We start from the raw sequence: 27,440 nt of genomic DNA, 5'->3' as shown, positions 1-27,440 counted from the left end.
TTATAGCACTTGAAATACAATTTTGTTACAAAAATCAAGTATCTAGGAGTCAATATTTGATCAAAACCGTTTAAATTGGAAAGAGCCCATCAAATAACATTAAAGCCAAGGGCATCAAAGCCCTTGCCATATTAAAAAAAAAGTTTAAAAAATATCAAACACTAAATTGGGGAGCAAAGCGAGACATTTTATAATGATATATAAAGGCAACAGTCTTATCCCATAATATATTACTGCTGTCCCGTATATTCATCCGCCCTCAGAATCTGCAATTAAAAATCTCTCGATGCAGTGCCCACCATTGAAGGCGTGCGATTGTGCAACAGGAGCCTTTCCGATCGTCCCCAACAAAGCTCACTTTTGGTGGGGAGTCAGGTTATTTTGCCCTTAAAACATCACCGTAATTTAATAACAATTACAAAGAGGTCCTTTCAATGGCAAGCGGGGATCGTCTCCTGCAACTTGTGTAATGCTTCCAAAACTTGTAAAAAAAATCAAATAACAGGCAGTTAATAGTACTGAGCTCTTTCCCAAAAAAGAGCTAGATTACATAATGGAAAACATACATAATATGAATCCAATTTTTTCACCCACCAATGAAATTGCCACCACCATGGATTTTAAAATAGAGTTAAAGAATAGGTACCTCCTTGTCTTACCTACTCAAAAAAACAAATGGACAAGTACGGCGAAATGTACCGCCAACATGCTTTGGAGCACATTAGAAGAAAAGGCGACAAAATTTTATGATTATATTACAGACCCAGGCTCCAAAAAAATAATGTTGGAGTAGGAGCATCTGCAATATTTCGAAAAATATGGTTAAGTAAAAAAAAGCCTACCTTCAATATCCATCAGTATTTACTGCTGAAGTCACAGCCATACAGATGGGCTCTAGATATGAATATCTGAGGCAAAAGCGAAGTGGTCTCTGATAATTTTCCAGTGACCTCACGTAGCGTTAAAAATATAAAGATGCAATAGAGGGGGACGTAAAATAAATCCATGGAAACCCAAATCGTACAGGAAAGGAAATTCAAATAAAAATTCATCAACTACTGCCAATCATGGAATCATCAATGGAAATTATGTTGGAATCCCCAGCACACGGGGTGGAATAAAAGGAATGAAATATGCAGGGACTCTGCTGCCAAATTAGTCCTGCACTATCCCTCCCAACAATTTCATATGCCCCCAGTGTCAGAACTGGGTAAAATCAGTTAAAACATTAATTTACCAGATTGGCAAAGAAGAAGGGGCCCTCGGTGCCAAACAACAAAACAAAACACTTAAAAAATAATAAAACTGAAGTCATGATGCATGAGGACAATCCTCACAGGAGGAAAAGGGAGCAAAAGAGGTGATCCTAGCAAGGCTACGTATAGGGACACACAAGATTCTCACATGGTCCACTTGGATGTCAACCACCACATGCTGACCCAGTGAAATGTAACAGATGTCAAACAACACATGACAGGTAACAGCATTTGGCTTGTGTTGGAGTGCCCAAATTGGACCCAGCAAAGATCTATTTATCTGCAGGAGTTCAAGAAATGAAAACTATTCTTGCGGAAAAGCAGGGATTTTTCAATTAAATAAAATCATAAATTTTTTAAATAAGACGGGTTTCTTCAAATAAAGGTCTAATTTTTTTTTTTTTTTTTTTTTTTTTGTTTTTTTTTATTTTTTTTTCTCCTCAGGATTGATCCCTGGAAGAACCAGCCCGAAGAAAGGAGGTCTACTTGGAGTACTCAATAGGTCTGGAAAAGGCCAAAAAACACACCCTTCCCAACCCTCAACCTTAACACCTTAATAATAATGTAGGACTAAAAGGGAGGGCCTTAAAATGGCAGACCCTTCGAAGTCAAATACCGACTCCACTGCTGGCACGGAAATGGTCATTGAACCAGTCCCCTTCGAAGACCATTAAGGTAACCCACGCCTCTTGTTTAGATTCCTTCCAAAATCACAGGGAGTTGACTCTTGAAAATTGCCCCTTGAAAGCCCTGGGGATTCTCGGCCAAATACACCAGCAAGGGCTTCAGTTTCAAATCACCACTTAGCATTGGCCCCAAACAGCAAAGTCAGTCGCTCCTTTCCAGCTTTATGGCCGCATGGTGCTGACTTCTCCTCCTTGGAAAGGTACGTTTCGATTTGGCATTCTTTTCCAAAATAATCCAGTCTCATCCACATTAAAGACTTGGTCAGCCGTGTAACCACCATCCTTAATTATCTCAGCCAAACCACCTGGAAAACTTTCTGCTGCTTCGCTATCAGCACTAAGCAGCTTCACCTTGCAGCTTCACATTATGCAAATTTGCACGAGCCTTAAAACGGTTAAACCAACCTCTACTCGCGGAAATTCACCACCAGCACTGCCTTCGCCAAACTTTTTCACTACTGCCTCATGCAGCGCTCTAGCCTTCTCCTGGATCACACTTAAGCTCACCGGAAACACGTCGCTGGTTCTGGTCCTCCAGCAGATCATGAGCAATTTCTCCATTTCAACAATGCTCTGGCTACGTTGCTTCTCGTTTATCACGTGACTTCCATCGGTGCAGCATCCTTAACATGCTTCAGAATACGTTCCTTATCCTTCACAATGGTTACCACCGTGGTCCTGCTCAAGCCTAAAGAACGGCCTATTTCGGTGTTAGTTTCTCCCTTCTCCGAACGCTTTATCACGTCATATTTGACCTCCATCGTGATGACCTTCCTCTCTTGGATGAACTATCATCGGAGGAACAAGTACTTTGTGGCGTTTTAGGAGCCATTGTAAATTTGTTGAAAAAGAAAATGGCAAGGAATTTCAGCAACGTCTTCAGCACACAACCTAGTGAAATGCAGGCAAGGCACGCGATTGAAGTGGCGTCCTCGACGTCCGAGGTCGTTGTTCCCCGGTCAATTTACCATACAGTTTAATAGCGTTAATTAATTTATGCACCTCCGCTCAAACTAGTTTCTGCATATGAGGCGGGTATCGTTTTAAAAATTTATTAAAAAAGCAAATTATGTAACAAACACCAAAACGTCGTAACCTGGGAATTTGTGTTGTAAACTAACCAGAAACTTAGTTTTTTTAATTATGTACTGGAAAAAAAAAAGCAATGATTTTCATCATATATTTGCGCTTTTGGACTGTTTTAAACTGCGCATCCCAAGCTAGTGTATTCATTCGCCCGCAAACTAGTTCCGCATATGCGGCGTCACTAAAAAATTCAAAAATACGAAAAAAAAAAAGTGTCAAAAATCATCATAACCTCAAAATTTTTGTTTGTAATGTAACCAAAACATATTTTTATTATGTACTGTGCTAAAACTATAAAGGATTTTTATCATAGCATGCGTTTTTTAAAACAAAAGCGTCGTTAACTCGGAGCGTCGGAAGCGTCAGCGTCGTAACCTCGGAACAAGCGTCGTAACCCAGGACGGAATTTCCATTGAATATTTAAGAAAAAGCGTCGTAACCTCGGAACGTCGTAAGCCGGAACCGTCGTAAGCCGGGGACTGCCTGTATATATATATGTATATATACAATGGTCTCCCTGTATTCGTGGGGGATGCGTACCAAACCCCCCCTGCGAATGTTTAGAATCCACAAGTAGTTGGAACCCCTATAAAAACGCTGGAATCGGCATATTTTTGTAGGTAAAACTTGAGAAAAAGTCAAAAATTTTTATACCAGTTTCTTTAATTGTTTTATCACAAAAAGTGCATTTTATGATGAAATTGATAAAAAACAGGAATTTGTGGATAATGCTCATAGAAAAATACCGCAAATTGGCAAATTTCCCTCGAATAATGTGTAGATTTCAGTATGTGTCATCATACATTATTAAAAAAATATTTAAAAGTTATCTTGCAGGGATAAAATGTATGATTCGGTGAATGAAATAGAATAATATGAGAGTATATTGGAATAAAGTATGGACTTTGTATGAAATTTATAAATAAACAACAGACGGCGCTTTGCTTTTGTTTACATCCACTCATTGCAAATGGCTGACTGGTTAACTGCCGACTTATCATAAGCAATTTTTTGTAAGTCACTAGTAACAGACAGATAATTCGGCTTTTTTTCAATGTTTTATCATTAGCATAAGTTTATGTGCCTACCCATTATGCTCGCTGTAGGAAAGGCATACCCTAGCCTATGGTGCTGTGTTTCCCATCTGTAATACAGCTGCATTAGATGCAGGGCATTTTTCTTTTTTATACATTGGGTATCAATTCTAATGAATGCCAGAGTTTAACGGTAATTTGTAAGGTCGGAGTCGGTAAACTTATAACCTCATTTGTTAGTTGAATTGGTAATGTCATGAAGTCCTGATTTTTTCTGTCTGCTGGGGGCAAGTTTGAACCCACAAGAGGATGAAATTATTATCAACTATAATAAATTCCCTGTTGGTTTACACATATGGAGATGTATTAATTCCGAGGTAGAGTGAATTAGATCTTAAAGGACATTTGTTGCTTGAATAATTTATATGAATGATCGATGTGATAATTATTCATGATATGGCTACGTGCGGCAAATGTTCGAATTTGTTAACATGGTAGAGGGGGTTGGATATCGATTCTAATTATGAATACCCGAGTTCGACGGTGATTTGTAAGGTTGGAGTCGGTATAAACTTATAACCTCACTTATTAGCCAAATTGATAACGTCACCGAAGTCCTGATTTCTTCTCTGTCCGTGGGCCACTGGTTTAAACCCACGAGAGGACAAAATTTTTGATTAAAAAATTCATATTCACATATAGAGATAGAGATATGTACATGTACATGTACAGGCACTCCCTGCTTATCAACGATACGGTTTTATGGCGCTAAAAAAATTGGCGATTTATGGTGCCATAACAGGCAGAGTTTCGATTATCGGCACCATAACATACCTAACAGAAGCGCCATCATGTTGCTTATGGTGCTGATAACTGGTTATCGGCAACATTATGACACCATAAATTGTCGAGTTCTGTCAATGGCGGATTTTGCTTATCAACACCCCCTCGGGAACGGAACCCCTGCCGATAATCGGGAACTACCTGTGTATATATCTGCATATGTATGTGTACATTGTAATGGACTGAATGATAATGGACTGAATGACTGGCAGTAATTGAGACAAACAAAGGAGGAAGGAGCTAAACAAAACCAAAAAATTTGGCCTTAAAACTAATTTATTATTCACAATAATTATATTTGCATTTATACAAATGATCCCGAGAATAAATTTACTAACACTTGTTGGTACAAAATTGATGTGAAACAACAATGAAAGTCAAAACAATATTATAGTTGGCGCATAAAAACCAAAGTAATTAAACATCAAACATGAGGAAATCAATGATTATAAATAACACGAGTAGCATAATAAATAAAGTAATTAAAATATGTAAAGCATGACCTCCACAATTAAATCTGAATCTTTAGGTACATCAAAAGAAACGCAACCCATCCAAAATAATCATTAGTACATGACAAACAACCTCATATATACCATTATACAGGTAGTTATTTTGAGATCTTTGTCACAATAAATGCAACACGCCCTGGCAGCCAAAATAATAACAGTGTTAACACATAACCACAACATTGATAACCTCAATAACCTCAGTATGTTTTAACAAATGCAATCAACACTGTTACCATACCTCAATGCCCACAACAGGGTTAACAAATAAACCAGCTACCAAAAATAGCCACTGCTGTGAAACTGTTGAAAACATCAACCTAGGTCAGCTGCCGAGACAGCCACTGCTGCAATACACCGATAAGGTTTCTCTTCAGGATGAGGACCCAAACAACTACTACTCATCCCTATCTGTCCTCCCACATCCTTCAGTAGTATACCATGGTACTTTCTACACCAGTTCAACTAGTCTGGGATGTGCTCTCTGTCCACAGTCCAGCTTTCTTGTCTTATTGGTTACTACTTTATCATGCCATGTAATTCCTAATAGTATCCTTTTCCCACTGTCATTTATTGTGAACTTCCTATCCATCACAACCTCACTGTTTTAGTCTGCTTTCCTCCTCTCCTCAAGTATATATAATTCAGTTTATTACCTTTTTACACAATAATGCACAAATATCAAACGTGGTGATCACTTTGATTACTCCAGCTCCAAATACATGATTCCTATGGTTCACTACAGTAGGGCCTCGATAAGAGGGGGGATAGGGCCCAGAACCCCCTGCGATATGTAAATATATACCCACGTTCTGGTGGCCACCCCTCAAAAATTGCTTAAAACTGTCTACTTTAATAGTTAAACCACCCAAAACCCACTATTCCAATGCTTATAACTTCCTACATTAGATCAAGCACCAAATGTATCTTAAAATATCGCCCTAAACTAAATTCATTACAGTTTCAAAGTCATTTTACGATGTTAGTCATAAAAATATAAGCATAGTGTACTACATATGTAGCCTATGGATTACAGATAGGAGCCTACATAGCATAAAGAAAAGAGAGGGAGAGAGGTAAGAGAAATATCAAAACTACGTAAATCATATGGGTACTCGCCAATGATCTATGTTGATAAAGATGACGATGATTTAGCAGTGCAATCGGATGAATAGCTAATAGGCAATAATAACGCTACGCAGCAGCATGCAGCGAAATATCTTTTCACTTCACACTTTTCTTACTGACATTTATGCTAATTTCCCATGACGTAAAAGAATGAGTGCTTTTGGATGCCACATAAATAACTTTTTTATATGTGTACAATTTTAAAGACATGGCGAACTCTACTCACTTCAGTACAACAACATAAACAAAACTTAGACAAATCGGAATGGGGATTTCTTGCTAGATTTTGCTCCATAAAGTGCTAAAAATTCACATCATACACCACAATGCTATCCAACTAATTTCAACCGATTGCTCTCTGTTTCAATTCAGACATGTTTTTAACGTAGTGTACTTGTACCATAGGTACACTGTTACATAATTCCAAATAATTTCGAAACCTGTTCTATTCAATTCCTGAAAATGGTTTTGCAAGATTTTGTTCATTTTTATACATGATATATCAAACATAGTAAAAAAAAAAAAAAATATATATATTCCACTTATCATTACAAAGATTTGATGCTAAATACATATGCTAGATGTATTAAAAAAAATGCTAGGTAAAGCTAGCATTAAAAATGCTAAATTGGCAACACTGGACCCAATAGCTCCATAAGCACATTGTACTATGCAGCTGTACATTTTAGCTGGCTGGCCTCACATAGATAAAAGTTGATTTCACTGATATGGAATTTTTCCTTAAATAGCCTTTTTATTATGAAGATATGACTATAATATATGATGGTTTACGTATTACGTTTACACTTCGTCGCCAGTTGTAAACAACAATACAATAATCTATGACAATTATCATTTGTATGATTGCATTGTTCGGAGAAGTTATTTACGTACTACCAAAATAATATTGAAGTTCGAATTAAGAAATAATTTTAGCCTAAATATTATAACTACTTTAATGACTACTACTACTATTAAATCTAGAAGGTTACCGAACAGTAAAGGTTGCTGTGAACACCATCGTACATGTACCATTACATTGACGTAACTCCACTGTATTTCACTTTTGTACTTAACAAAAGTCCTACATATCCCTCTGTCTGATCAAAGAATTTAAAACCAAGTTCTACTTTACCTCCCCCTCTAATGGTAGGTAGTTCACTTTCCTCAGAGCTTTTGTATATCAATGCAGTTTCTTCATCATGGTCGATAGCCTACTTTAAGTTATTGCCCATATTTGCTTCAGCAGCAATTGTGCTTAAACAAAATATTTAACCAAGGTAATAGAATTCCTTCTTCACATCTTATTAGATAAGTTTATTATGCTCTTTCACAAGAATAAGCTCTGTTGGAGTATCCCTTATAGATTTAAGTTTACTTCTGTAGTTGTAATAAAAACTTTCCTTTAAAATAGGTACCAAAATATGCTGGAATGAAAATATTGATGAAGTTAAATTTTTTTTTTTTCAGTAAGTTATCATTCCTAATATTGCACAAAATATGAATGAGGAAATTGTAAACAGAAAATAAATATAGCTGGTTAAATATTTTTATATATGGTATTTTGAGTGTTCATTTTTCTTTATCAGTAGACAAGATTTATCTGTAGCCGCCACTGTTGATACTTATTTCAGATTTTGGACGGGTTGTGTCATCAGACTGGGAAATTTAGCAAGAACTGCCTAGCACTTGTGGATGAATATTACTTGCCAGTATACAACTTTCTCATGTCTGAAATTCAACCACAGGAAATATGTGAAGCTGTTGGATTGTGTGGTTTTAATTCCGTATTTAAGAAGGATGTAAGTGCATTTATTTTTTATCTGTTTTAGTTTTTATGAAAAAATGTCTCTTTGATTTTATCAAGTTTGAATACTTAGTTTTTTCAAATGAAATAGAGCTGTGTGAAAGGGCTTTTTATGAATTCAATGATACAATACTTAATTTAAAAAAAAAATTGAAATGGAGTGTTTGAAAGAGCTTTTTATGAATACAATAGTACCTCATTTGTTGAATGTTTCCTGTGTTGAACTTTCCATTTTTTGAACAAATGTTCGTACTTCGAACTGACTGTATCTAGTTTATACTTGTATTCGACGGCTTATTGGATCTTACAAGTTAAACGAAGACAAGCAGTGACTGCACTTTATAAAACCAGAAGATACCTTTGTTTTAAAAATAAAAGTTACAGTATGATAGGTTGTACAATTCATCTTTGATATAAATTTATGTGAATTTTTTTGAGGACATTAACTCCTTTCAAAATAATAGGATCATAAAAAATTACGTAGAACTGTAAGGTCCTATTTCTTAGTCGGTTTATGCAGCTAATGGTGTTTGGGTTATAGGGCTATCTTAAATTCAGGCGTTTCATTGTGGTTATTGTTCTTGTTTTTGTTGCTGCTGTTATGAGAAGCCTTATATTTACTTGTCAGAGTAATATGATGTTATCCCTTTAGTAAATATGTTTTTCAATATATTTCATTGAAAGCAGTTTAATAGTTGTGTGTAAGGCTAAGATGTACAGTTCTAAGATTTGGCCATCTACGCATTTTGTGTTTTTTTTGCTTATACGTGGACATTCCACTTCATGCATTTACATTATATATTGAAGAGTTGAAACTACTATATTAAAAGCTACTCTATTTCCAACAGGTGCAGGTAGAAGACTATTTGCAATAAAAAATTTAAGTGTAGGCTCATGCCCTGTCATTGTTTCAACATGTAAAAATTTTGTTTAGGCTTATGTCTCGACATTACTTCAAAATATAAGAATTGATGTGTAGGCCTATGCCGTGTCATTGCCTCAAAATGTAAGAAATTGACAAATAGGTTAACAGCGGGGGTTCCGTTCCCAGCCGATGCTGCTAACCAAAAATCGCTGCTAACCGAAAATCAGCAATAGCAGAACTAAAAACTTCTTAATGGCTCTGCTAACTGAATATCGGTGCCATTAATTAGAGATTGACACTGCTAACCAGAGATCGGGACTGAAAATCCAGTTATCAGCATCGCTAGACCAGCGCCATAAAACCTGATAGCTGTTAACTGATACCGCGGTTAACCGAGGGCCGCCTGTACCTCAAAATACAAGAATTTGATGTGCAGGCCTATGCCCTGCCATTGCCATAAGAAATTGACGTGTAGGCCTAATCTCTCAATAATATTAATATTTGACATGCAGGATTATGATGGATTAATACCCTAGCATTGCAACTGGCTGCATAAGTCTATGCTTCATTTCAATTAGTGTAGTCTATGTCGGATCGCTTATGCAGGTGAGCGCGCACACATTTTTGCTGTTTACATTAATATTATTTGAAAATTAGTAAATCAAGTTTTTCATTAAAAGTGTACATGTTTAGTCATAAAAATAGAATTGAAAATACAGTAATTAGTGTATATTGCTCTGAGAAAGTTTTGTGTATTAGTTACTTTCTGCGATAACAATTGGAGATAAGCTGCACAGAAAAACCAGCGAGCAACTGAAGCAGCAATTGCTGACATGCGATGTAGCGAGGACCCACTGTAAGTAGCTTACCAAGTAATTACATAGCTATAGTTTTTAAGCCTTACGGCAGCCTTTTTTGAAAATCGGAGGAGCGTTTTTATTGTTTTCATGTAGGTGACTAGCCCGCCCATTATCGGGGAACAATAGGAACAACGAAACAGAAGAGCTCAATTTGTTTCTGTCGGCTCTCGACTAAACATCAGGTGTATGCAGCAGCATTTTCATTGGGTTTTTGGTTGTTCTTTCCTGAAATTTAGTGAATTATTATTGCTTTTTGTGTAGCCATCAAGCTTTGTTAGCTGTAGGTCAGATTTATAGCTTTTTGTTTTAAATATGTCTGATTCTAGTTCTTCCAGTACTCAATATTGCAGCAAAGGTTGTAAAACCAGACTCGCTAAATCAGATTATGATTCTCATACCATTTGTTGTAAGTGTAGGGGACAAAAGAGTAAAGAGAAATTGTGATTAGTGTAAGGACTGGGATGAGAAGTGGAAGGTTCTTAGATCTCGCCTTCATGAACTTGAAAGGGATAGAAAGAAATGGTGGGGAAAGCTCCTCCTTTGGGAATCGCTGCCTCCTCCCAAGGAGACCTCTCTGGCCTCAACTCATTCTGCTGCTCAACCTTCTTGTCGGCAAAAATGTTTTCATTGACAGAACTTGACTACCTTGTCAAGAACCTTTTCAAGGTGTTTGAGGTAATCAGCTTCTTAGATTGGATGGTTGGATCTCTTGCTGAGAAGATTGAGGGCTGTTTGGACTTGTCAGCAGACTGCATCAGACTGGCTAGGGGTCTTGTCATGTGCCAACAAGGCCATCAGGGATGGATCATTTGAACTTGTGGTTCTTTTCTTTGTTCATACGCAAACAAACCTTCGGTTTTAACAATAGGATCATTTCTAGCGCCTAGCTGGATCCGGTTAAATCGCAGTTGAAAGCAAGGAATCTTGTGAGATCTGGCAATGCGTGCGTATATCAGGCAGAGAGTGGTCAACGACCACGCACCCACGCCACAACATCAGTCTTTCTTAAAACAGTCTTGACGAGAATTGTTTTGTCTTCCCTGGAGAAGCTGGTCCCTCATGGGCATCTTCATCTTCGGTCTCTAGAATGAATACGGGGAATTCTGGTCTCCGGCAGGGGACTCGCCCCTGTTAAAGGTTCCTCTGTCTCTGGAAGTGAGAGAAGACCTTCGTCAGTGGTTGGACGACCGAAAACTTTTGAAGGGTGTTCTTCTGCTTTCTCTCCCACCAGACTTCCTTCTGCCTTCATACGCCTCCCTCACAGGTTGGGGGGCCCTCATTTAGGCAGCCTCATTGCCTCAGGCATTTGGAGTTTGGAGGACAGAGCAGCACATCAACGTCTTGTAGTTGAAGGCAGCCTTCCTGGGTCAGAAGGAGTTTTGGGAGAAAGTGTGTCATTTTATCATTCTCATGTCGGACAACACCACAGTGGTTGCCTATGTGAACAAGCAGGGAGGCCTGGTTTCATGTCAACTTCACGCCTTGACCATCGAGGTTCACCAGTGGGCAGTCAGCATTTCGGTAGAGCTCTCAGCCAGTTATATCCCAGGCAAACGGAATGTGGTCGCAGACAAACTCAGTTGTCGGGATCAGATCCTAGGCACTGAGTGGTCCCTGCATCAGATAGTAGCAGACAAGTTCTTCCTGGTTTGGGAGAGACCCATGCTGGACCTTTTGCGACCCAGTTCAACAGGAAATGGAGATATTCTGTTCAGTGGTTCCCGCTCCTTTAGCGTTAGTGGAGGACGCATTCCGACATCCCTGGGACAACCTGTAGTTGTATGCCTTCCCTTCGTTTTGTTTGATTGGCCAAGTCGTGAACAGGCTGATGCGTTCGCAGGGTCTCGGGATGACTTTGGTAGTCCTCTGTGGCCTCAGGCAGAATGGTTTCCAGATCTGCTGTCATTGTTGTCAGAGGTTCTGAGGGAAATTCCCCCTAGGCAACATCATCTGTGTCAGCCGCATGCAGAACGGTTCCACCAGTCAGTAAAATCCGTCTCTTCATGGTTGGAGGCTATCAAGTATCTCCAAGTGAGAGGCTTTTCTCAGAAGAGCAGGGCATATGTCCAGCAGTCTCAGAAGGCCGACCTCTGCAGTTTACCAAGGCAAATGGGGGATCTACTGTGACTGGTGTTGTAAACAGGGTTTTTCTCCACTTGGAACCTCAATTCAGCACAGCAGACTTTTTAACCCTGCTCAGAGATGAGAACGTTTATCCGTTTCTGCCATTAGAGGCTACAGGGCGGTCTTGAGTTTGGTGTTATGCCTTAGAGGCATCGACATCTCATCCTTGGAACTTTCCTTTCTAGTTAAGGGGGTTTGAGCAATCGAGCTCTCCTAGGGAGCTCAAGCCTCCAATGCAGGATGTTTCCTTGGTTCTGAGAAGTTTCACTAAGGGTCCACATGAGCCTTTGCGTCGCACGTCTGACAGGAACTTGACGCTCAAGACTGTTTTCCTCCTGGCTTTGGCATCTTCAAAGAAAGTGGGGGAGCTGCACGGTTCGAGCTATGATGTGAAGCACACCAGGGTTTGGGGTCAGTGTCCATCGAATTTGTCCCGGAATTTGTGGCCAAGACCCAGAGTCCCTCTGTGCATGATGACAGGTTCACCTCCTTTTCCATTCCATCACTGAATGACTTTGTGGGTGGTGATGCTCAAGAGCTTCTGTTGTATCCTGTCAGGGCTCTGCGTTGCTATCTTAAAAGGACACGGCACCTTAGGCCAGGCTGCTGCAGACTTTCTGTTAGCACAGGACGTACAAGGAAAGAGGTCTCGAAGAACACTATATATTTTTGGATACGGGAAGCCATCAGACAAGCATACTTGATTCTTGCAGGCTAGAGCGCATGATGTTAGGGGTATTTGTTCCTCTCTGGCTTTAAAAAAGAACTTGGCTGTACATAGTGCTGAGTGCTGGTGCTTGGTTACGCCGATCCATGTTCACCTCTTTCTATCTTAAGGATGTTGCCCACAGATCTATGGACACATTTTCCCTGGGTCCTGTGGTGGCTGCCCAACAGATTGTGTAACTCATCATTGCCCTTAACAGGGCACATTTGTATCTTACTAAGATGATAGTGTGGATGAGAGAATGAGTGAGTTGGCTGGTCTCTTTCTTTCTCTTGTACCTTAACTTCTTCCTTCGGGCGGGTTGATGAATAAGACACGTCATTTGCTGGACTGGTCTGATACAGGTGAGTAAGGTAGTCATACTGATAGTTTGATTGCTTGGGATGCAAATAACCAACTCTCTATTTGGTAGCATATGCCCCACTCCTTGGCAAGGGGGAGTTGGGAGTGTTAACAACCCCTGGTGTGTTGGTTTGCTATTGGACAGTAAAAAGTTTCTCTTCAGTTCCCAGTGCAATGAATCTCCCGTGTATCATTGCACGTGGCTCGGTGTCTGGGTAGTTAGATATCAATGTATCTAGCTTCTCATAGGCTTTAGTCCCTTTCCGGAAGCTATTTCTTCTGGAGCTGGACTGGTGGGTAGGCCCCAGGCAGTTTAGGATGTCTGTACCTCCCTCCAAGTATAAGTCTATCCTGTTGTTAAGACCGAAGGTTTGTTCTTGTATGAACAAATGACAAATTTTGTAAGACAATTTGTATTTTTCATAGCTACAAACCTGAGGTCTTAACATTGTACTGCCCACCTCTAGCCGCCCTTCTTGTCTTGCTAAGACATCCTGAGTTGGGAAAGACTGACGCTGTGGCATGGGTGCATGGGCCTTGACCACTCTTCACCCGATATACGCACGCATTGCCAGATCTCGCAAGATTCCTTGCTTTCATCTGCGGTTTAACCGGATCCAGCTAGGCGCTAGAAATGATCCTATTGTTAAGACTTCAGGTTTGTAGCTATGAAAAATACGAAATGTCATAGAAAATGTAATTTTTGGAAGGGTCCTGAAGAAAAGAGGATTATGGTGCTCCTTTACAACTAAAGGAGGTACCCAAACTCAGAAGTGGGTGCTCTAATTTTTGCTGGTAGACCCCTCTTCATCCTTCCCTCATGGCACTATGAGGGAAATTGCTTTGCTTTGGACTTCTATAAAAAGTCCACTCAGAACCTTCTAGTACAGTCCTCCAAATGCCCAAAGGGTTCATCAACATTTTCTTCCAAGATGGTCCCTCTTCTCCAGCAGCTGCCCTTTCATGGGAGTAGGACTAAGTCTCAGCCTAGGTCCCGCTTCATTGTCTGTTTCTCAGACAGAGTGATCAAAGTTGAAGCTCATGACGTCCGAGTAGTTGCTACTTCGTTTGCTTTCAGACACAATACTCTGTCCCTCTTCTCTATCTTAGAGTTGACTTTTAGTGGAAGTGCTTAGTGATGCACTACTTGAATTAAGTGGAAACAGTGTTCAAGAATTGCAGTACCTTGGGGCAATTATTAGTGGCTGGTATGGTATTGGGGGAAGAAGCACAGGAAAAAAACTTTGCCTCTCTCTCCGTCCTGACATAGGGTGTCGAGTTTTGGGAAGCGTAGGTGTACTATGTACTTGGAGCACCCACCAGTTTTAGTGGATGGGTTGTGTTTTTTTTTATGTCGGTGTTGGTGACAACGTTGTCTTGTTGTTGTATTCTGGTACTGGGCCCAGGGCAAGGGCACTTCTGTATGCTTTGCTGGTCATCAGTTATATCGTTTGCTTCAAAGCTCCCACCTAAGTAGAGGCAACCATTGGCTTTACCACCATGAGACACCACAGGATAAGATGAGCACCAGCCAGAGGCATTACGTATTTATCTGCATTAGCTCTCTTATCAGGTAAAGAAACAACAGGCTTTGTATCAGTGCTAAGCAAATTTTTTATTTCGAAGTCATTGGCATTCCTTATGTTTTGGACTAGAATATTTATCCCACATCCATTCAGTGTGGGATTCAGCTATGTAATTGCCTCCTCCCCACTTACAGACATCTGCTTGGTTGTTCCTATTGTTCCCTTTTAGTGGTTGGGGCTAGACACCCCTACAAAAACAATAGAAGCACTACTGTGATTTTTTAAAAAGGCTGCCACAACAGTTAACAACTATAGCTCTGTAATTGCATGGTAAGTATGTATAAAACTTAATTTTATAATGAAAATATGATTATGCCAAAGAGATGAAAGTTGAAAAAGGTGTGATTGATCATTATGTATAAGATAAGAAAAATTGATAATGAGGATTGCTGAAGACTGAAAATTAAGAATGCAGAATGAAAAGATGAGAAGCTCCTGTGGAGCTAATGTTGGCAGCGCTAAGAGAGAAATCATGCTGAAGGCAGTTTGTACCTATCTATGGACCCATGGGACAATTGCATGAATATTATTTGTTCCTGCACGATATACAAAGCCTCGGTCCTTTACATAAGGAGATACTTCCGGCGTAGCTGGAATTACGGCCGTAAAATTCTTGAATAAGGTGGTTAGGCAGTAACTACCGGGTGGCAGGTGGGTAGGCCAGCCTTCCCGGATGTACTCTCTCCACTTTGCCTTTGGCCGTCTTCCGATGAAGACGTGTGTTTGTGAGCTCTTGCTGACTGGCCGTTGATAATTTTCCCGGTGGGATCTTTCTTTTTGTTTTTAAATAAATATGTATATACGTACAGTGTTTGCTATTAATATTAAATTCAATTCAATTAATATGCAAACCCACTTTTTGTGATAACTTTTATAGCCGCCTTTCTACTTTGTGTTAAGAGTCGGTGGCAAAGGTATGCCAACATCTTTATTATTTACATACTTTCGCCCTTTTTACGTGAGGACGAGACGTCTTTAACGTGAGTGATCTTGATCCTCAAGACATGTATTCATTTGAATTTACGCTTAGGCTTTGGGAATTACTGAGGGAAACTTCAGAGGTTTGTCCTTTGTTTTACTTTTTCTGGTAATTTCTCTTCTTCATCCTTTTACTTACTATTGGACAAAGGTAGAAGAGGGGGCGTGTGGTGTTGGCGTTTGGGGGATCTCCTCTCACTTCAGAGGGTGGTGCCCTTGGATGCGAGAGGAGTATCCTTATTACTTAAAATCATATTTTCTTTATTTTACAAATTAACAGTGGTGATTGTGTTTACAGCAGTATTGGTTGGATAGCTCTTCGTATTGGTTATCCTAACCTTGGAATTGTACCTGTGACTAGTAGCATGTGATACTGATCCTTGAGTGTGTGTACTGATCCCCTGCTGGTAATCATATTCATTTACCACTACTACCCTGGAGTTACGTCACTGGATGAAGCTTTGCCGCTGCCCTGTGATGTTTTAACTATTCCTGATGGTAGAAGTCTGGCAGAATTTGGAGGAATCGAGGAGGAATAGAGCTCGTCAAGTGTCGTGATCCTCCTCTTCGAGATCATCATATTTTCATGTCTCCACCCCTCGACTCCAAAGGCTCTTTGCCATAGAAGGAGAAGGTTGTCTCCCCCCCCTTAAGAAGTGTTGTCACGGGACTTCTAAGGGTCTGTCTTCTCAACTGAGGAGGCGGTTGGGTCTTCTGCTGGCTCTCCTGTTCCTTCGGGAATGGGAACTGTCACACTGTCCCCAGGATCTAGCGTACCGGGAGCCGTAGAAGCACAAACTTCGGTTTTGTGCTTCTGCTGCTAGTCCTAGTCTTAAGACTAATTTTGTGTCGAGCGCTCGTTTGCGAGTCCCTGAGTGCACGTAATCTTCTGATTCACGTGCATCCAGAGTTGTTGACGCAGAGTCCACTCACCGTCATGACTCGGGCATGGGGTGGAAGAAAGGAGTGAGTCACTTGGGTGACTCTCACCTTGCCGGTGATCGCTCTCGCGGTGATTTCTTGGTTCCCAGGTTGACAAGATGATCCCGCGGGACTGTCCACGCAGAGACCGGTGGAGGCACCCCATCCAGTCCTCTTGAGAGGTTTAGCAGCCACCACAGCCCCGTCCTGGATGGGAGAACCTTCTGCCATCCTGAGGAAGTTGGCGAAAAAGAAGAGGAATGTGTTGTTGTTGTCTTCTTCGTCGTCTTCTGCCACCTCTTCCCCTTCGACTTCCAAGGCCCCCAGCTGAGGAAGAGGGTGGCCTTGCCCCCCCCCCCCCCCCCCCCCCCAAGAAGTCTCACACAGGGTCTTAAGGGTTTGTCTTGCTCTGGCAAGACAGGTGGGTCTTTCGCTGGTCTGCCCGCTCCTCTGGGAATGGGGTCCGTCTCTCCTTCCTCAGGGAAGAAGACGGGGACCGTGGAGGTGGTACCTCCGCTCTCGGCTCCAGAGGTTCCACCTCCGGACTGGGAATCGTATCGGCTTCTCGCGAGCGAGTGTCACTGAGTGTACAGTCACTTGTAACCGTGCAGCCAAGGTCCAGACGGCTGAGTATGCTCACTGTCAGGACCCAGGCACGGAGCGAAAGGATGGTAAGAGTCGCTCAGGTGACTCTTGCCAGACCGGTGATCGCTCGCGCAGCGATCGTCCGGTACCCAGACCGTTCACGCGGCGAGGCTGGGAAGAGGTCCCCCCGGTCTCCAGGAACACAGCTTCGACTGTTTCTGTGACTGTGGCGCATTGTGAGGAAGGTACTCGCTCTTACCACGCTAGTGGACGCTACCAGTCACCTGCACCTGACTGTGCAAGGAGACCGCTGGTCCAAACATGCAGCTTGATCACCACCGTGGGTTGGCGATTGCCTGCAGTCCTCCCAGCCTACTGGTTCTGCTGGTAGGCAGGGTAGGAGCGTCAGGTCTCCCTCACCTGTCCCTTCAACCTCCTCGGGCTACACCGGGAGGAGTGAGGCACACAGGAGTGACTGTGAGGAGTGCGCTCCTTACGGTCCGGCCATGAGAGCCTATGAGCCTGGTTCGGTCTTGGGACCGAACAGATCATACGCTCAAGTGGTTGGACGAGATCATGTGGGTGAGGGGTTGCTGGCAAGGACTGTGACACTCTCCTAGACTTGCGGGGTGACCATCACCGCTGTTCACGTGACGGTCCCGCTGGACCACGCACACAGAGACCGGTGTGGGTTCCCCCTTCAGTCCTCTTGAGAGGTTTCGGCCTCGACGAGGACTGGGATGCGTCGGAGGACGGTATTGGCTCCCTCCTGTCAGGTGGCACGCTCAGCCCCACCCAGACAACGGTCACGGTGACCGACCGGTCTTGGTGGCGGCAGACGTTTCGCCTGCAGTACGAGTTTCATAACCCTCCTCGGGAAAACATTTTCTCCAGACGGTAAAGTTTTCCTAGACACTCGGAACGGCCATCACCATAGGTTGATGGCTGCCCGTGACTCGCTTCTCCGGCTGCTAGTTCTGCTGGCAAGGCGGGCGAGAGTGTCGAGTCTTCCTCCCCCATTCCCTCTCTTCCTATGGCTACGCCGGGAGGGGCAAGGTGAATGGGAACGATCCTGCAGAGCGCTCTCGGTAGGATTCAGCGTCAGGGGACTGCATTCCTGGAGCAACCTTTGGGTCCTACTGGACGCACGTCCACGTCGTTGAGGAAGGATCTTGCCCGTTCCTCCTTGATTTCTGTGGGAATTGAGAAGGACCAGCACCCAATGATTGTCTGACGAATTCTGGGGGTTTCGCCGAGCGCTTAAAATTCTTTGGAATTTCGAGCACACTCCAAGTGTTTTTGTCATCTACGATCTGCAAACACTTGGGCGAGACCACGGTCCAGAGTTGGCGAGACAAGAATTCCTGATAATTGTTACTTCGATAATCAGGAATCTTGCCGAATGCTCGAATTCCTTGGAATTTCTGGCATCTCAGGGTGTTATGGTTTTCCTGTAATTTCCAAACACACTGTAGAGACAGATATTCCTCTTAATTGTTATTACGAACTCGGGAGTCTCGCTAAGCCATTATATTTTTGGAATTTGTAGTGTTCGAAGGAAGTGCTGCTGCTAAAGGAAGAGTGTCTCGGGAGGGAGACGGCCTGGATGGATGTTTCAATCCGTCGCCTCAGTACGTAGTCACCCCCAGGATACACAGAAGAACGGGCAATAACATCCAATCCTCTTTTTTTCTTTGGTTATACCAGAATGAAACAAGGAAATAAGAGGAATTTGGTGGAGTTTACTCCTCAGAATTCGAACCCAAGAGACTATGTTTATGTTCTTGGTTCAATCCTAGGACAGGAAGATGATAGATAAGGTCTCATTGCGACCATATTGTCTTTTCCTTCGGGCCTGCCCACTGGTCCTTGGAACCTCATTTCCTTGGACTGGTGGTGGATGCATGCAGGTTGTGTTTGCTTACCCGGCTCCTTCCACTTCTCTTCCTTCGGGTTGAGGATAGGACTCGAACTTACACTGGCTGGTCGGGCAATGGATGCAGTAAGCTTACACATGGAACTTCCTTTCTGTGTTTATCAGAATCATAGAAGCAATCCCGCTCCTTCCTCTAGCAAGGGGAGGAAGGAGACTGGCAATAATGTAAACCCTTCCCAGAACTTTTCATTAATGCCTCCGACTCTTAAATATTCTTCACAGCCCATTTTTGGATGAGTTAAGATTCCTCACTCATTTCGAAAAGGCCCAGAATTCTGACTCTTGATCATGCAGCTCCTATACTTCGATCAAGTTGTCAGAGGCAGGGCACTCCTTGCCCTTACAACCAGGAGGAGTAGCCTAGGTGTGTAGAACTCCAGTCAGTTCTTGAGGCTCACTCATATTCCCCCCACCAATCAGTGAGTCTTCTGTATGTAGAGGACTGAGGGTTTGTATACTGTGTAGGAACAAATCATAATTTTTGAAAGTAAATTGTATTTTTCCTAACCATACAAACCTGAGTTCCTTTATATATATGTCTACTTTACATATATGCCCACCTCATGCCACCCCTCAATCTGAACCTGGGCTGAAAGGCAAAGTGGAGTGTTTACATCCGGGCAGGCTGGCCTACCTGCCTGCCACACGATAGTTACTGCCTAACCGCCTTGTTCAAGAATTTAACGGCCGTAATTCCAGCTATGCTGAAAGTAATTCCTTATGTAAAGGACCTGAGGTATGTATAGTTAGGAAAAATAAAATTCATTCTCAAAAACTGATTTTTTGTTGTTGGGAAGACAAAAGATGGCATTTTTAGGATATTTGAAACTGTGGGGGTGGATGCAGTGTAATTAGTGGGTTATGTTGGAGAAGTTTAGTTTTCATTGATTCTAGAAGCGCAATGTAAACTGTAAAATTGTTCCCAAAAATGTGCTGTTTATATCAAATTACACTTTCTAAGTTATATGAAATGGATGAAAATTTATACTGAATTCCTGCTCGAATAAACATTGAAGGCCATGAAAATTTAACTGGAGTCTTCAAGCCTGTTATCATTAGAATAATGTCAGATGTATATGAACAGTTATGTCATTGTTGGGCCATTTATTGCGAATGAGGCTATGTGAAATGATCCAGAAGATTATATCAAATTTAATCCTTGTAGAATTGTGGCAGCTATTTCTGTAAGGGCTAAGATTTTTTTTGGTACATTGTTTTAGTAAACTATACAGATGTAACACATGGTTGACAAGTGACCCATTATGCATGTGCAAAGAATGTTGAGACCCAACTTTTAATCAAAAGCAAGTTTCTAATTTATTAGATAATTTATTATTTTATTTTCTAAGAACAAACCCCTTTAAGAGGTGAGGATTTGAGTTGTGTGTTTTGGTTTAAATATTCTTCTATAAATAGTGTAATCAAATATGTTTTTTATAAGATTTTTTTATACACTAAATATTTTTTTTAGTTTTCTTTGCATTGAAAGTCCTTATAGTAGTGTCATTTTTATTACAGTACCCTGTTTGGACACTACTTGATAGTCATCGTGAAGTTATACCTCAGATGGACCTCCTGCCAGCTGTTCGGGTTGACAGTGAAGGCCGTCACATGACAGGCATGGATGAGGCTGCCATAAATGGTTACGCTGATGATGATGATGGTGAAGAGCTGCCTCGTGTAAAGCTTTCCAGAGGGGGCATAAGTAAGCATTCGGGTGTTTAGAGATGTCTTTTACTAGTTTTACAATTTCAAGTATTTTAAAAGGAGTTTTTTCATAGATATTGTGTTGCCGTACATATTGATATTGTGTTGCCGTACATATTGATTATTTGCTTGCTTATATGTTTGGTATCAATTTATATTTACAGGTGTTGCCTCTGCTGGGAGTAGTGGTGTAATAGGAGCTCCTCTTGGCAAGGGACATGTTAGGGATGATAACATGTGTGTAATGTGTGAGTTTGCTGTTCATTTCCTTCAGAACATGCTGGAACAGAAGTCAACTAGGGTAAGTTGGATTAAAATTTGGAATCTGGGAGGGGTGCATCCATAAAATCGAACTCATTTTTTGCTTCCCTCATTTATGGTGGTTATGTTACCACAAGTTTCGGTGAATTAAGTCTTGAAGAAGGCCTCAGCTTAGCTATATGATAGGGAAGTAATACAGTTTCAAATTTCTGCGGTCCACTTTGTCAGAACACATTAGTATTGACTTTTCCATAGCGCCTCAGTGGCGGGGTTGGTATGGTGTTTGCATCCCACCTCGGTTGTCGCGGGTTTGATTCTCGGCCATTCCGTTGAGGAGTGAGAGATGTGTATTTCTGGTGATAGAAGTTCACTCTTGACGTGGTTCGGAAGTCACGTAAAGCCGTTGGTCCTGTTGCTGAATAACCACTGGTTCCTTGCAACGTAAAAACACCATACAAACAAACAATTTTCCATGGGGAATTTCACTAATTTGCAGATATTTCTTTGAGCAGTATCTCTATAAAATAATAATAATTTGCTTTTTTCCTTAAAGCAACACTGTGTATTCACTAATTACTATGTTTTTTTCATTAAAATATACTAATTACTGTATTATATTTCGTGAATGAATAGATGTTATGATAAAAAATTATTTACTAAATTATTTACTGTACTAATTACAGTATGTTACTGTAATATTGATGTATGTATAAATATTACAGGAAAATACAGTAATCAAAGTGTATGTTTGCCTTTAGTGTATGCTTTGAGAATTTGCTGATGTTGCTTATTACCGAAAGAATTACCATCTATTTCCACATATAAGACAGCCTTTGAATCTTAAAATTGACCCCTAACAATTGGGGGTCGTCTTATACTAAAATTCTAAAAATCAAACCTTGAATTCTTAAGATGTGTATTGGTAGGCTAGCCTTGGCCTCAGTGCGATAACCACCAGCAAAGAATCACATCATGAAATAAACTGATAATACAGGCGGCCTTTGGTTAGTGGCATGGGTTCCGCTCCTGGCCGCCGATGCCAAGTGATTTTCGACGCTAAGCGATTTTAAAGCTTATGGCCGCCGCACACCTTTCAAAATTCTAGACCAGTTAACAGCACCCTAGAGCAGTCAAACGGCGCCGTAATCCCTTAATGGTGCAAAAGTAAAATTATATTTATGCAGTATAGTACTACAGAATTTACTGTACAGTAGTACTGTACAGTTCATTATAGTATTATAAATACTGTCTAGTGCAAAAAGCCTAGCTTTAATTCTTGGGTGTCTAGAGTATGTAAAGATATAATAAAGTTTTATGCAGTGTACAGGTAGCTGTAGTGTTCAAGTTACAATAATTCATTTTACGTTAATCCGATTTTATGAGAGAACAAATTACAATAGCCTAACTTTATTCCATCCTCTAGTTACATAAGTTCAAAAACAGCAAAAGAGAATGATGAAAGTATGGTTTTAACGTTATACTCATTGTGTATACATGTACAACCATGAACAACCGAACGAGAAACAAACTTTTTGTTTTTTTCTAAGTACAACCGAATTGGATAACATCCGTATGGCTTGTATTTCAATCATTGTACTATAGTACATTTCAGTGGTACCTCAAGATACGAAATTAATCCATTCCGATGTGGCTTCCGTATCATGAGCATTTCGTATCTTGAACCGCATTTTACATGTAAAATGGCTAATCCGTTCCAAGCCCTACAAAAACACCCCAGTAAATTTTATAATAAAGCTAAATTGACCAATAAACAGTGAAATATTACAACAATTTGGATCATTCAGTACCTAATTTAATACGTACTAGTACTAATATGTACGTACCTGTAAATAAAGTGCATTAGTGTACATGGTATACAAGAAATACTGTTTGTACATACGTATGCATTTAGTAATATGTAGAACCTTACCTTTCGAGTGAGGCTATCTCCGAAAGTGGCGACAGAGGAGGAGGACAAACGGCAGATAACTTCTTAAAGTACGTACACTTAACTTTACGAAACACATTAACAAAACTGTAACACTTAACTTTATAAAAAACTTAAAATTAAATTTTTTTTGTATTTTTTATTTTTACATTTTTTTTTTTACTTTTTTATATTTACATTTTTTTTTTTTTTTTTTTTAAATACAAAATTTCAATTTCTTCACCATTTTCAACTTTGTTTTTTCGTAGTATCAATTTGCTTACTCCAGCTAGTAAAGACCTCTTTAAAAAATAACTATCCAAGGAAGATTGCTTCTGCCTGCTTTTCAAAATGCTCCTGAAACGACTCAGGCTAACGCCATCGAACTGTGTAAGCATACGACCTGTGTAAGCCTTTTTGGGGTGTGTCTTTTCTACAAATGATTGCACCTCATGAAAAGCAGCTAGAGCATCCATAATTTCTGCCGTTGTCATAGGGTCGTCGTCCTCCTCCTCGCCGCTGCTAGAGAACTCTTCTTGAACGACGTTATGTTGCATGGCCTCCAACTCCTTCAGGTCACGCAAGGTGAGGTTTGTGGTATCGTGATGTCGAAACATCTCTTGAAAAGATGTTTTGTATACAGTTTCTTGAAATTCGATATCACTTGCTGGTTCATGGGCTAGAGGAGAGGGGTGGTGTTAGGCGGAAGATAAAGAACCTTGATGAACGAATACTTGTCTAGGATATCTTCCTCAATGCCAGGAGGGTGAGCAGGGGCATTGTAAGCTCCTCTTGGTGCTCCTCTAGAAGGTCCTTGATGTGATCCTCGTCGACGACCAGCCCCATGGACTTGCCGAGTGCAACGATCTCTTCAAGATCTGGTTGCGAAACAGTTTCAGGATTGTCAGCTGTTCCTGAATCTGCAGCACCAGCTTCGCCCACGTCGAATCCCTCGAAGTCTTGGGCGGATACGGCATCAGGCCTGAGTTTCCTCCACGAAGAATTCAAGGTTCGCCTCGAAACCTCCTGCCAAGCTTGATCGATGAGTCAGATGCATATGACAACATCGAAATGCTCTTTCCAAAATTCACGCAAGGTGAGGTTTGTGGTATCGGTGATGTTGAAACATCTCTTGAAAAGATGTTTCGTATACAGTTTCTTGAAGTTCGATATCACTTGCTGGTCCATGGCCTGGAGGAGAGGGGTGGTGTTAGGCGAAAGATAAAGAACCTTGATAAATGAATACTCCTCTAGGATATCTTCCTCGATGCCAGGAGGGTGAGCAGGGGCATTGTCCAACAACAGCAGACATTTCAGAGGGAGGCACTTCTCTTCCAAGAATTTCTTCACTGTTGGGCCAAAACAGAGATTTACCCACTCCGTGAACAAAAGTCTCATTACCCAGGCTTTTTGCATTAGCCCTCCACATCACCGAAAGCTTCTCCTTTAGCACTTTGTGGGCCTTGAAGGCGCGAGGAGTCTCCGAATGATAGACAAGTATGGGCTGACCTTGCAATCCCCACTGGCGGTCGAACAAAGTGCGAGCATAAACCTGTCTTTCATAGGCTTATGCCCAGGTAGCTTCTTCTCTTCCTGCGTGATGTACGTACGACGAGGCATTTTTTTCCAAAAAAGGCCAGTCTCAACAGTTGAAGACTTGCTGAGAACTGTAGCCTTCCTTGATTGTCATCTCGTCGAACGTCTTAAAAAGGCTTTGGCCGCTTTCGTGTCCAAGCTGGCCGCCTCCCCATGCCGCACCACCGAATGGATGCCAGTCCGTTTTCGGAATTTTTTGAACCACCCATGAGAAGCCTTGAACTCTCTGGTTGGCGTCGATGTCCCTTCTCCTCCGTTGTCTATTCAGCCTGGGCAATCAAATCGCCGAAAATAGTGTTGGCCTTGTGGGAGATTGCCGTCTCGGTTATCGTATCGCCAGCGATTTCTTTGTCTTTTATCCAGACAAGAAGCAGCCGTTCCATCTCGTCATGCATGTGGCTCCTCTTGCTAGACAAAATAGTCACGCCCTTGGAAGGTGTAGCTGCTTTGATGGCATCCTTCTGCTTAAGGATGGTGCCTATTGTCGACGGATTTCAGCCATATTCCTGGGCAATCACACTCAGTCGCATGCCAGGTTCATAATTTTTTATTATCTCCCTTTTTGTCTCCAAAGAAAGCATCCTCTTCTTTCCTACTTCAACTTTCTTGGGACCCATGGCTACGTATATACTGTACATAGTTATGTAGTACGTATACGTATGTAGTAAAGCTCTCACACAACACGATAAAGTAGTACTACAACGAAATCACTAACGAATTTACTTTAATAAACTAAATCGTATAGAACAGAACTAATAAACTAAATCGTATAGAACAGAACGAATTCCACGTGCTTACGATACCGATGATGCCGCCGAGTGGCCGAAAAAGCACGCCGCTACGTAGATGCATGATGGGATCATGGGAGAGATGCTGACCTATAGGAGAGCAGGGTCTTATCGTAGTGACTAGCATCAGGAACCAATGGGAGAGCTGGAGGATGGTTGCTAGTCTGTGGCGACGTACGAGTTTTAAAATTGTTATCGGTGGTCCGGGCGAATCTGGGGACTTTACAGCAACAACCTTTAGTATCTTGAACAATTTTCGTGTGGAAAGCTAAAAAAATCTTCGTATTTGCTTTCGTATCTCGAGTTTTTCGTAAGTTGCGCCTTTCGTATGTCGAGGTACCACTGTATTACCGTAGTTGTTAAAAATGACGTTATGTAGAATAGAACTGAGATATTTTAATGTAATAACTTTATTTACTATAGATTAAAGATATTTACTATAGATTAAAGATGAATGTAGATCAAAGATCAATTGGGAAATATACTGTTAAATTTAAACCTAGTAATAACTGAAGCTGAGAAAACTGTTCAAACTGCTAATGACTATTATCGTGCATCGGAAACAAGGATAAAACTAACAAAATAGGCTGTTTTTAGCGTTTTTATAGGGGTTCCAAACATTCGTGGGTTCTAACTGTTCATGGGGGGTCTGGGACGCATCCCCCACGAATACGGGCGACCACTGTATTATGCACATATATATATATATTATGTATATACAGTGGTTCCTCGAGATACGAGCAGCCTAACATACGAGTTTTTTGAGATACGAGCCAGAGCTCGGGCCATATTTTCATTCAAGATACGAGCCCAAATCCGAGATATGAGCCATGTTTCCCGAGCGTCCCGCTAGTTGGCGCGCAGGGTCGAGCATCATCCGAGAGCATCTCTCGCTCACTCGCACGTGTTACCCGCTCGAATCAAAGTGTATCTTGTGCGCTGTACTCTTTTTTTTGCTTGATTTTTGCGTGATTATTGAATTTTTGTGTGTTATCATGGGGCCGAAGAAAGTGAGTGCTAAGGACAATGGTGACAGGAAGAAGAGGATGATGTCGATAGAACTAAAGCAAGAAATAATAGAAAAACATGAGCGTGGCGTACGAGTGATTGAACTCGCAAAGATCTATGACCGTAGTACATCGACAATTTGTACGATATTGAAGCAGAAGGATGCCATCAAGAGTGCTACACCAGCAAAAGGAACCACAATTCTTTCCCAATTAAGGACAAATATCCATGAGGAAATGGAGAAGCTTCTGCTTCATGTGGGTTGGAAAGAGAAGGAGTTGGCAGGAGATACAGTGACGGAGACAGGTAATATGCGAGAAGGCACGGAGTATTTATGCCGACTTAGTGAAGGAAGAAGCATCAACTTCTAAAGAGGCATCAGAAGAAGCGTTAAGGCAAGCCATGGCTGGTTTGATAATTTTAAGAAGAGAACTGGCATCCATTCAGTGGTGAGGCATGGCGAAGCTGCGAGTGCGAACGTGAAAGCAGCCGATACGTACATCCAAAAGTTCGCTGCGCTTGTTGCGAGGAAGGCTACATCCCGCAACAGGTGTTCAACTGCGATGAAACGGGCCTATTTTGGAAGAAAATGCCACGGAGGACTTACATCACAGCAGAGGAGATGATGATGCCAGGCCATAAACCCATGAAGGACCGTCTGACCCTTGCATTATGTGGAAATGCTAGTGGTGATTGTAAAGTGAAGCCACTGCTAGTTTATCATTCAGAAAATCCCCGAGCCTTCAAGACGCTCAAGATACTGAAAGAAAAATTGCACGTTATGTGACGCGCCAATGCTAGGGCATGGTTTACGCGGCAGTTTATTACTGACTGGGTAAGTCTCATCATTTGGGCCGCTGCAGGTGAAAGACGAATCATG

The 27,440-nt window shown here is 41.4% G+C and overlaps 1 protein-coding gene across 1 annotated transcript in view; it reads left to right on the top strand.

The window, feature by feature from the left end:
* LOC135198616 (prosaposin-like) overlaps nucleotides 1-27,440 on the top strand; it is a 156,117-nt gene that overhangs the window by 69,916 nt on the left and 58,761 nt on the right. The window contains 3 exon segments of the mRNA XM_064226366.1: nucleotides 8,177-8,344; nucleotides 20,792-20,978; nucleotides 21,145-21,281. Of these exon segments, the coding sequence (XP_064082436.1) occupies nucleotides 8,177-8,344; nucleotides 20,792-20,978; nucleotides 21,145-21,281 (492 nt within the window).

The sequence above is a fragment of the Macrobrachium nipponense genome, chromosome 22 (assembly GCF_015104395.2).
Source record: "Macrobrachium nipponense isolate FS-2020 chromosome 22, ASM1510439v2, whole genome shotgun sequence".
Classification (NCBI taxonomy): domain Eukaryota; kingdom Metazoa; phylum Arthropoda; class Malacostraca; order Decapoda; family Palaemonidae; genus Macrobrachium; species Macrobrachium nipponense.
This window is presented reverse-complemented; position numbering and strand designations above follow the sequence as displayed.